The 12,480-nt window shown below is 45.9% G+C and overlaps 1 protein-coding gene across 1 annotated transcript in view; it reads right to left on the reverse strand.

Moving 5' to 3' along the window:
* Positions 1-12,480, reverse strand: part of ncanb (neurocan b) — a 102,904-nt gene that overhangs the window by 20,937 nt on the left and 69,487 nt on the right. The window contains exon 10 of the mRNA XM_088622352.1: positions 6,554-6,667. Within this exon, the coding sequence (XP_088478478.1) occupies positions 6,554-6,667 (114 nt within the window). The remainder of the gene's footprint in view (positions 1-6,553; positions 6,668-12,480) is intronic.

Consider the following 12,480-nt stretch of genomic DNA (forward strand, 5'->3'; position numbering starts at 1 on the left):
CACCTGGCAAATTGGCTGGGCGCAAACTGGCCGGCCCAGCGCTGCTTAGCATGCAGATCGATGCAGGGAAGACAGAGAGGAGAAAGCCCCTGGCAGGGGGAGAGAGGCTGGCAGGAGGCTCTCCGTATGGAGGGCTGTATTTCGAGACACCAGCTCTGGGCGTGTCAATTATAATATCGAAAGCAGTGGCAGATTGTCACAAGTCCCGGAGACGGGGCTTAAAAACAAAAATCGGTTTGGTCATTTTACAACAGATGAAAGCAAATTAAACACTCATTTTTATTGCTACTTTTTTCCCTTTCAGCTTTGGGTGGCAGCATCGGATTGAGGCTTCTCTGGGCCCTGCTGAACTCCAGCAGATCTATAGTCTGTGCGGGTTGCTCTTTTACAGTGTATACAGTACATGCTCAAGATTGTGCCCAGGAATCTGTGCATGTGTTTGTTTGCTGCATGTGTGTCTTTTCATCCCGGACAACAGTAGGGAACAGTGTGCAGCAAATTGCTTTCTGCCCCTGTGCTAGACAGCCAGTGCCTGGAGAACGGTCACAGGACTTGAGCTCCCCACTGCCTCCCTGCCTACATTTAGATCGGGATGATAGAGCAAGGACAGCATCTGCAACACAGCCACTTAATCTACACACTCCTCCCAGCAGGCAATGCCTCACACAGACACGGTGATGGTGATTCAGAATCTCACTTCAATTTTCACCCTAAGCCCCCCCACACCTCCTCGGCCATGTGTCTGGGGCCCGAGGCAGGCAGTGTTCGAAGTGGCGCTTAATACCGTGGCCGGCGAATCTGCCAGGTACCCCCCCATTGGACCTGGACTCAGTGCTCTGGGAGCAGAGAGGCCCATCTCCGGCCAAATTGAGTTCAATTACAGAGTCGGGATGAGTGACAGGGAAGCAGAAGTGGGAGGCTGTGCACAATGAGATGCTCTATTGGGTTTTCACACACCATTCCACCTTTTGTCTCCTTTGAGAAATCAGGTTGGCAGCACAGATTTCTGCATCCAGTCCTGGGAATCCATTTCGACAAAAACTGATGCCTGCTGCTGGACATGCAGCTTGTTTAAAGCCACATTAACAGAGATACCTGCCAGACTGGGCCTTTGAACGCAATGCACTGCACAGACATGGGCACGCATGCATTAATATTCATTTTCAGTTTGCCACGCCGGAGACAAAACAGCAGTTTAGTTAGTATCAGGCTTGTGAAAACCAGCTCCACCATGCTTCTCTAATGCTCTTTGTCCTTTAATGTGGGATTCTACCAAAAGTCGCAATTAGATTTGCTAAGCTGGACATGAGCTCCTATTTGCAAACACAGGGACAATTAAAGCAACTCAAGGCTTTTCAAAGTGCGCAGGGTAGTGCTGGCACAGCGCCCAGGCGGCGTGTCTTGGAGTGCCAGGGAAAGGCCTGGCTACTGTAGGGCTTTGTACCTGACAGATTGTGAGTGAATCTCAGGGGGCTATTTCTATCAAGGAAATGGGCTTAGCAAAAGGGTGGCACAAAACTGCAATTATTCTGTATCTAACCAGCCATCTGCAAGAAGCTGTCTTTGCGATATGCGCAGTCTGCACTGTGTGTGTTACATTTCCCATTGAAACACAGGGACTGTTGCTGGGTGATGAAGTGGCTCCCATTTTTGCCTCTATTCTGATTTCCTGCAAAAAAACCATGTTGTTGTTCTGACAACCTCCCATTCCCTCGATCAGAATGCTGTCCAGCTGAGAAACCGTCAGTTCTCTTGGTATCTTTAACAGAAGCATTTCTCCTATCAATGAGGTAGAGAGGCTCAATGATCTTGTCTCATCTGTAACCTTTTTTTCTATTTGAGTACTTTTCCAATTAAAGTCTTTAACGAGCAACATTTTACAGGCTTTCTGCATTTGTCAGGCTACAAAAATGTTGATTGGACGCTCTAATTAACGTCATAATTGATAAACATAAGAATATCGTCTTACACAACTAATTAGCAACCGCAACTGAAGACTATAACATTGCATGTGTTAATATATCATACAGCCAGTAAATACACATTAGAACACAGCAAACTACACAGTTTCTGCTCTTATGAAAAGAAAAAAAAATTCTAAAATCCCATGAGCACACATCTAAGACATAATATAGACACCACCTTCAACCTTTTACTGAGAGAGGGAGACAGGGAGACTCAAAGATGGAAATAGGGGAAGTCTCTTCTTAAGCCCCTGATTAAGACAAGCGCAGCTTGTTAATCCGAATTCAAGCAGACAAGGCCAGTCCTGCTGTATTTACAGACCTGCCAAGAAGACATCAGCAAAGCAAACCTCTGTTTATAAAGAGGCAATTACAGATATTCCCCAGGGAGCCCATTAAAAATCCTTAAGAAGTGCCTTTGTTTCATCCTTTACTGTACGAACATAGAAGGTCAGACCCATGTTAAGCACAAGCCAGGCTTGCTTGTTAGAAATGTGGCACTGTACTGCAGGTATGTCGAGATATTATACTGCTTCATCCTACTACAACAGCTGGTGCTGACACTGTAGATTTCTCACCTGACCGTCCTGAAGGAGGCATGCAATTAATTATTTAATCATAATTAAACACCAAAAGCTTCCCCCTTAAATCAACAAAATGTATAAACTAGGTACTTTGTCATTGAAAAATGTATATCACGAGCTGTGCATCACAGCTGTACGAATAAATAAGTGTTCCTTTATCTACCAAGATATGGTGCATTGAAGCCCCTGGAGAATTGTGTTGTACTATTTCTGTATTTTAAACCACATTGTAGTTAACTACAATAAAACATTCCAGATTTCAAAAATAGCAGCTTGACTTACTTTAACAAAACTATCAGATCAGATAGCACTGTTGAGCCTTATTACCGTTTATCAGAGATCCTGCTATTTTAAAACGTTGATATTTTCTGAAATGCCAAGGCTAGGCTGTCATTATATTAAGTCATCTTCCTTTTAATTTTTAGGAACTGGTTCCTCTAACTGTGTTATTAGGTATAATAAATCTTCATTAGTTTTAATAATGTCTAAGGACCCAGCGGAGACAAGAAATTTAGCAACTGAGAGAAAGTCAATTAGATTAATTTCATAGCGCACTACTGAGATGCCCTCTCCCAGCACCCTGTGTTCTTGCAAGTGTTTGTTACATCTTCACAGCAGGACTGCTCCGAAAAAGTTTTCGGGACAAAATTTCAGTCTAAAGCCAGTGTCTTCTGGCCTTAACAAACTCCAGCCTCCTGTCTAATGCAGATGGGTTCAAACGGTCACTGTCATACTCACCTTTCTGGCAATGGTAGCGAAGAGTATTGTACTCGTGAGCACCTAACTGATCTCGGTCACTGAGTGCTCTTGGGTAGAGGAAGTGATGTCATCGGCGCACATGCAACATTCTACCCAGGGTGGGGCTGAAGTGGATGAGATGCTATACACCTCACCGCAAGCATGGAACCTTGTGGGAGCCCCAATACGTGACGTCCCCCAGCAGCTGGTTTCCTGGCCATAGGAGACTCAGAAACTCAAATCGCTCAGACGTGGCCCCACGATGCTTCTGCACTTGACCGGGTCAGAAACTTTGGCCATGAGGCTGTCTCACCGGACCTCTGCCAGAGGCCAGGTTCAGTGAGGGTGACCCTGGTTTTTTAAGTCTTCTTACTCAAGGCCCCAAAAATAGCCTAGAAAAAAAATCACCTAGTTTTCCAACACAAATAGAAGCCACTGCATATCACTGTTGCTCCTGTGCTGTTAACAAGCTTGTTTGCTTTCTTCCTGCCAGTGAGCATTCTTTGCTTTGCTACAGCATTTTCTTTCTAACCCACAGCCAGGCTTACATAAATCAGCAGACAAGGACACCTAACTACGCACTGGGGATTCAACGCCTTCATCCTAGTGTGTTTTTTCTTGGTGCAGAGCAAATATTTATGCAGCTTTTGTGAAAGAACCAAAAATACGCTATTGCTGAATCTCCAGAATACTGTATTATAATATAAAGTAATTTAGCAGGTGATGTAATAACCGGGTTTGAATTTACAAAGTGTTCATTTTGAGACACGGAAAGGCAGCAAAATAGATAAATAATACAGCTCCTGTTTGTCTGGGTTTTTAAGTCTCGCTTGCTATTGTTTTATCTGGCAGAGGGAAAACATTTGAAAACTATCTGTGAGCAAGTGAAAGCAGGGACTGGCAGCCTGCCAGCCAGACGAATAGGCAGGTACTTTTTATAGTGCAACAGGCAGACAAGTGGGAAAATCAAAAGGAAGCTTCAAGTTCAGATGACAGCTGCTAAATAAGACATCAATCCCAGAACTGTCACAGCGGAAAATCAAGCCCAATTTGTAATCAGCGTTTTGAGAATGATAGTAGAGCAGATCAAAGCTTAAAAAGTATGGGAGTATCCTTACAAAACACCTGCCTGTCACCATTTATTTATATTAAAACTATCCTGGCTCCAGAATAAGAGCGACATGGCAGGAGCCTGTAGCGATTTCACTCCCGTTATCAAATCTTTCCCAATCCCCCCTTCAAAGGAAGAAAGACGGTTCCAATTTATTTTGTAGTTGAGTTTATCTAGTTTATTCGCTCCCCGAGCAGGGCTTCAGCCTTGGCAGTGGGCGAAAAGCTGTCCGATGGACTGGAGCCTTCCGCTCTGGTCATTTAACAAGTCTGGCCAATAATCCGATTGACCCACCTCAGGGCGCAGGGGGTGGGGGGACTCTGTAAGGGTTCAGAGCAGCACACTTCATATAGCAGACAGGAAGCAGGCAGAGACTGTGTTTCTCATTCGAATTTGGTTTCCTCCGTGCAGGGGAAGAAGGACAGGTCACTCTGAAGGAGCAGAGTCTTGGCATGGTCAGCAGGAGAGGTAGATTGCTTTAGTGGAGACAGAAGGCGGCATGCAGAGATTGAGAGGCCACTGCTGGAGACTGCCAAAGACAGCAGCCAAAGGCTCTTTGTTCACAGTTTGTAAATTGGGTTGACACTGTTTGCTAATTGCACAGTATTGTTCACGGTTTAACATGAGGTTGTGCTGTATATAAGGTGCGTCTTTACTCCTCAACGTGGCTGGCAGACAGGATGAGGATACAGAGCTGGTTACAGCTGTTGTTGTATGCCGTGCACTGCTTGTATTATTTTCTGTCTTTAGACTTGTCAGGGCCCCAGAGGAGCTCAGTGTTCCATTACTCCTTTTCAGCTTGGTTCTGTTTCGTGCGTTAATAAAGCCGAGAGCCCTTGTTGACTCCCACTCTTTTATTCTTGTGTTGGAATGTTTCACGTGTGCCGAGGCCCCCAGACGGCCATCCGCGAGGTGTGAAACTTCCATAAAAATCCACTTAATTATTTATTTGCCCCCTTATGTATGGAACGCTTTAAGGGAGCATAGCTGCAGGAGCACAGCCATATATTTAGCTGGCTCATCACGCTGGCCCAGTTCAGCCGACAGAGCAATTCAACAGTGAGATCCTGTTCAGCTGACACAAACAGATTTAAAGGAGAGGAAAAGTTCTCTGCATGCAGGTGTGTGTGTGTGTGTGCGTAGATGGCAGGAGTTGGAAGAAAATGTATTTATCCGTACACTCATCAAAAGTAATCATAAAAATTGCACTCCCATTGCGTGGCATTTGGAGATGCAAGGTCTGGGGAATTTGTGGAAAGCTATAATTGACAACTGGTAAAGCATTAACAACTGCTTGAGGAAAAAATATTCATTTTCCATGTTTTTCTGCTTGGACCACTTGTACAAGACCTGCAGCTGGTAAAACCCGAACTGGATCAAACTGGTCCACAACAGGTGGCTTGCACCCCAGTCTTTCCCCTGGGGATGACCTGGATCGGCCTGCACAGTCCACACAGAACAGAGCGCCTGGAACTGGAACTGGAGCAACACAGCACAGCGTCACCGAGTTCTCCCTGGCCCTTCTACTGCGCTCTGCCATAAAAAGGACTCCCACTTTCCTCTTATCTGACTGGGCAGGAATCGATTGCCCATGCCTCATTAGCCCTGCCGCTTGTGAGCCAGGAGTCCAGCACACTCTGAAATCGAGCACAGACATGGCTAGCTGGCAGGCTGCAGGGACAGACAGGGAGCAAGGGGTCCTGCCTGCTGCCGATTACTAGCAGGGGAACTAATCGGAGGAAATTCTTCGGTTTTCCTGCAGGGCTGCCTCTCACACCACGCTCTGCTTTTCACGGGGGTGTCTGACAGAGTGAGAGACAGGTGCCACGTGGAAAATTAACAAAGATGGATACTTTTTTTCACAACAGGGTGACAATGCAGCTTGTCTCGTTGCTTGTAATCTCAAAAGGAATGACAGGGCTCATACACATCAGAAAGAGACCTCTGCATCGCTGGCTGCTACAGTAAACTTGATGGTATCTTTCATCTTCCATCCCATTATTTTGCCATGTATGCAGTATGTATTTGCTTTCCTAAGCATGACCATTGCATTACCATGACTGTGCAGTACATGGGACAGGAAACATTCAGCTTGTATTTGTCAGGTGAATGGAGGTTTTGGGGATATTTTGGGGGGACTATAGCACTGCTTCTACCTTTTTCACAGGTGGCCCCTCCATAGCTGGGCAGGCACAGGCAAACGAAGGAGTTGATCTCATCGATACAGGTGCCTCCATTCTGACAGGGGGTGGATTGGCAGTCATCAATGTCTGCAGGAAGACAAGGATACAAACAGGGAGTTAGCGGAGATGGCCTTAAATCTTCTAACAGCCATAAGTTACTCAGCTTTGGTCTGGGAACCATTCGTTTCTGATCGCTGCTTTCACTTAAAAAAAATACTCATGCTACAGCTTTTCTGATTCCTTCCACTCCCTAAACAGCAAAGTCATCCCCACAGCCTTCTGGGGAATGTAGTTCAGACAAGAGATGCCATCTTGTCTCAACCTGCCATTCTATCATAGCACACATCCCTCCTGGGACAATGTTATCCACCCATGGAAAAACACAGAAGCCACCAACTGTGGCCATGAGGACAGATGCTGCATCCAGTCTCAGTGTTTCAGGACGTCCTGTACGAAGCACCACTGCGAATTTCAAATGTCATTGACAATCAACTGCACTGCACCTAAGATCATGTATTTATTTCCATTTCATCCTTTATTTAAGCAGACAAGTCAACTGAGAACAATTTGTTGTTGGTAACAATGACCTGGCCAAGGGACTTATGTTAACAAATTGCTGAAACCAGAAAGGTGGGCATGCAAACAACCCCTACACTCCAGAGACTGCTATCAGCTCTGTGCTCCACACTCAGAGGAGTAAGCAAATCTGCTAGCTGCAAAAACTCTTCAGCTTCCTGTGGTTCACATGAGAGGTAACTCAGTAGAGAAGGTATTGAAAGCAATCAGAGGGATAATGGACTGGGGCTCACTGGGCTTTTAATATTTGCTAGATTATGCATGCAACCAGAGGGTTGCTAAACACTTATGCCCATTGGAAGCTGGGCCATGCACAGATAGCAGAGAGCAGGCAGACAGGTCTCTATAAATAAACAGGCTGATATTTAGCACAAAAAAAGAAAGTATAATTCTAATTCCCTCCACCACTAATGCCTGCAGGCAAAATCGATTAGAAACGCAGCTGGTATCCCAGCATCTCCTCAAGAATCGCCTGACCTAGCCAAGTCTCCTCGAGGCACTGGGGATGGGGGAGGGCAGAGCAGGTGATGTGGCTTCATGCATCTTCCAAGCTAGGGGGGATGTCAAGAGCCCTCAAAGGATTAATAAGCTCCTACTGTATGAAAACATGTGTTTCAGTGTGTAAGCACTGCTCTTTTTTCTCAAGCTGGAGGGGTAGTGCTAGCCCAGTCTGCAGCCTCGGTCAGTGGTGTGGAGTAATGCAATGCATACCACATTTCTGCATCCTTAAGTAAACCAACTAATCCAGTCACTCCCAGCTATACACTGTAGATGGGGAACTCTGTTCACTGGGAAGGATGGGGTTAAACTGCATCCTCTCCTTGTGTAGCCTTGTACTCTCCCTTTCTTACCCCCGCAGACATCAAGGTACACTCTCGGAATACTCAGCTGCTTAAGCTTGCGTGGGACTTGAATCTCACATCTACCCACACAGCTGAGTCAACCTTCCAGCGCAGTCCTGCTCACATGCCCTGCGTGTCTCTCTCAGACTCGCGGAAGTACAGCTTTTTAAAACGGAAAGACTACAGGGACGGGATACTGTGAGAAACTAGGGAAAGCTGCAGAGCTCTGACTGCGGAAGACGAAGCCAGAAATCTCCACACTTAATCTTGCATGCCTGTTTGCCATTATCGGGCTAGGGGAATGGACAGCGTCTGCAAGACTGCGTGTTCGGACAGTGGAATGCTCTCCTTGAGACCAATTTTTCCAGGTTAGCATATCCTGTCTGAAACCAGAATGCGGTTTTATTCTGCTCTCCATCTCTACAAGTCCTTTCTATCCACGTACGGCTGATTTATTACCTCCACTGTGAGGTGCTTCCAGACGTCTCGACGAAAACAAAAAGGAGCTATATGACATAAACTGTATTATTACTGCTGCCTCCTCGTGGCGATCCGAGCTGACAGGGGCTCGGTCTCTTGGATGAGTGGCGGAAGCAATGGGGCTGAAGAGCCAACCTCCTGCAAGCGAGGGATGGTGCCCCGGCCCCTTCGTTACACAAATCCAGAGAGCGGGGAGGTCGTGTGTGGCAGCATCTCAGGTTTTTCTTTTTCATTTAACCCAGGTTAGTACAAAGAGTGGCAATAAGGAAAAAAAATGTAGTAAATAAGAATGAAATAAAATACATTATTACAACAATAATATTAAATTATTATTATGCATTATTATTTCAAATGCTTAGCACCTAATTTTGCCATTTTGACACCTTCGGTCTCAGGTCTGAGGTCCAGGATGCTGCTGGCCTGCACACTGCAGCTCTGAGCACATGCCAGTCCGTCCACTGGGCCAGCTGCTCTGCAAGTCCTACGGCTTCCTTCAATGACAGCTTCCATGAGGAAAACGAAAGGGCTCATTTGTCAGTTCACAGGCCAAACCGCAGAAGCGGAGGGAAAAGCAAAGTTCTGAGAGGCCTGAAACTGCACGTACTGTATGCACAGGCAGTGGCAGAGTCTGAAACTGCACATACTGTATGCACGGGCAGTGGCTGAGCCTGCTGGAGCATATAGTGTATGAACAGGCAGGAGCAGAACCTGTCGCAGTGCATATGCTCGTGGAGAACATGGAGCGACCTCTTATCTGTACAGCTTTTGCCTGCTGGAATCGGTCAGGCACAGAGGACCACTCTCTCGGCTGCTCGGGATAAATGCCTGCTTGCAACGCTGCCTTTTTAATAGCAGGCAATTCGAGGCTTTTTACTTCTACCAAACAATGTCTGATTTATTGTTTCAATTACAGCTCTTGGAGGCTGGCGCAGAGCTGTTTGTAAACTTGAGTCAAATAAAAATGGAGATAAAAAACTCAACTGAATATGTTTTTCTACAGGGGGGGAAACAATCGCTCAAACAGAAGCAGCTAGTTAACGGTAATGAATTCCACTCATTTGTCTACCAGATCAGCGTGAATAAAAATAGCAAAGTAGTCCAGTGCAGTTCTGGGCAAGAACTACTTTACTCCAAGAAAAGGCCAGTGTCTGAGTTTGAAGAGAGCAAACTTGTTTAGAAAACATCATCTGGCGTGCAAACATGCACAGGAGCTTAATGATGGTTTGAAAGTGTCTATTGAAATTCAGTGCCGTCTTTGTCTATACTGTATTACTATTAATGTTTGAAGGATAAATTACCCTCTTTCACTGTAATGCGTGTCACGTTCTTGTTGATTGTCTTTATTGTAATTGCTTTGGCAAACTGTGAATAGTCCTGTCTTTTCCATAAAAGCGCTTTATGGACTGAACTGAGAAAGAGAGAGACTCTCAGACAGGGACGGAGAGAGAAAACATGCAACGCAGAGGGACACCGAGAGACAGAGAAGGAAGGAGAAGAGAATCTTTTCCCGCAATTTAATCATGTTTAATACATACTTGCTAAAAACATCCACCCATTTTCTAACCGCTTCTTCCAATTCAGGGTCATGTGGGAGCTGTGGGAGAACAGGGAGAACATGCAGACTCCACATAGACAGCACCCCACGGCCCCATAATGGGAGGCAGCAATGCTAATTACTGCGTCACCGTGCCTTCCCTTGCTAAAAACATTCTAAGCCGAAAATAGCAATAAATAACAACAACAAATAATACTGTATATTAATTTAAGAAAATCTGTCTGATCTTGAACAGCAATGAAGGGGTTAGAGGAGAAATAGAGCACTGAGAGGAAGGACCCCTTGCCTTACGGAGTCTGTGAGATGCTTCTAACCACTGCTAAAAGCTCTGCTTGTCATAGCATTAACCACAAAGGGCCTATTAAAGCAAACTAAATGCCAGCAGTTTTTAGATCAAACACTGTTTTGATCAATTAAATAGAGCCCCTGAAGTTCAGAATGCCAAGGAGGAAATTCATTTAAGATGAAATGCATGAACAAGGCAGATGAAAGGAGGAGAAAATGAACTCTTTCTGCTTCAGAGCAGCATACCGGGCCCTGGAGCGTGTCCAGAGAAAGTAGCAGGACCAGAGTCTGGATTACTCTTTGAGGTCTGAGGTTATGCTAGTCATTGCAGTTGTGATCTAAAGGCATTTATGTTCTCCCTCGTGAGAACATAAATGCACCCCCATTAAGTGACAAATATCCACAATCAGGTGGACAAGTGAATTCAGTTCTGCACATTCTTCTGTGAGGCAAGACTGTAGGACACTTGATTATAGAGGTGGGCTGCTGGGAGGGAGGCCAGGTGTTGAAATTGCTCACAGAGTGGGAAAGGAGAGGACTTGAGGGGTGAAAGGAGCTGTCTGTACTCAGTGGCTGACATAAGGTGGTACAACTGATTGCAGAGACCTTCTTGTTTCTGATGAGTACTTATCCGAGAAGCTGGGCCCTGTCCAGTGGAGATGCACTGTAGAGGATGTTGACAGACGATGGCCGCCTGGATTAGGTGTTGTGCTGTCAGGTGCTCACGCAGTGCCTCTGGGGTTAAGAGCGCTGCACTGTGGGACGGAGGAGAGTGGACCCTGCTCAGGCAGCCGAGGGTAGAGAGGGCTGGGGAGCGACTTTGAGATTTTGAACTGCGGCTGCTGGAGAGAACAGACAGTCCTGGCCGCAGTGCACTGGGCGCAGAACAGCCGGCGAGGGAAGATGTCAAAACATGTCAGACTCTGCCCACTCCTCCAGTCGCCTTGGCGAAAAGCAGTCTGGCAGGTTGCTTTCTGTTCCGCCTCTCAGAAAGCTACGTCCAAGTCCGCGGAGCCCTAGGGGGGCGTCTGAGTCTGTTTCCTTCAGCTGTCAGAGAGGCCTGGCATGAGGAAGGAGGCCCAGAGAGGATGAGGGGGATCTGGTTGATGGCCAGCTGTGCGGACAGACCGGTGGGCACCACCCACTGCTGTTCCACGGTGCACTGCTCCAGTTCCTGTGAATTTTAATGTTTGCAAGTCCTGAACTACACCAGCAACGTGCTCCATCACGTGGAGGACATTCTGTCCATATAACAGCACATGCTGAAAGGCCACAAGGTATAATTTAAAAATGAGCTGGATTAGATAGATAAAAAAAATTATTGCACTTGCTGCAAGCATCCTCACTGACTGCTGAACAGGTGGGGTTTCAGGAGCTGCCAGAATCCTGCTGGACTGAAGGCAGCTCTTTACCTATGCCAAAATACCAAGGCCTGGTTCACATTCCACTTGAGCTACTGCTGGCGGTAGGGTGGAAATCTTAAAATATTATATAAAACAACATGTTTTAATTTCTCTCCTTCTTACGGAAACGGGAAAGATTCCCCAGTGTGCTCCGACCGTATTACCGTTTTCTTGCTAAATTCTGATGTACTTTTTGCAAAGGTTCTAACCCAAACAGAAACACACACGTGCCGGCAACATTACGATCACGCCACAGACAAGCATCCTGAGAGGCCTGTTTGCTTCTGACAATGTGTGCTGCTTTTTCCACGGTTTCTTGAGCGGAACTGTCATCGGGTAGAGCACAGGAGATGAACTGTATAGAAAATAAATACCTATGGATTGTCCATAACCATATTGGTTTCGGTCAATCATTTATTAATAAGGTTCACTCAATACAATACCTCTCTTGGCATGAGTTCAGACAGGGGCTTTACAATGCTCTCAGTTTAGCCTTGGCTGGGGCCGTTTGGAGAGATGTTCGTCAGGCTATTTTATACTTTTATTTATTTTAATTTGATGCTTTTGATTAGTTTGGCTATTTCTGGCACTGTTTCCTGTATTCTAAATTTGTTAGGTACATCTTCCAAGGTTTTCAGGATACAAAAGAAACAGGTTAAAATCAGTTCTTATACCTTTGAAGTATGCAGCCATTACCGCCTCTCTGCCCTCGAATGTTTCTCTCTGTTCAGTTACATTCTTCAGGGGAAAAATTACGCT

The sequence above is a fragment of the Lepisosteus platostomus genome, chromosome 27 (assembly GCF_059453375.1).
Source record: "Lepisosteus platostomus isolate fLepPlt1 chromosome 27, fLepPlt1.hap1, whole genome shotgun sequence".
NCBI lineage: Eukaryota > Metazoa > Chordata > Actinopteri > Semionotiformes > Lepisosteidae > Lepisosteus > Lepisosteus platostomus.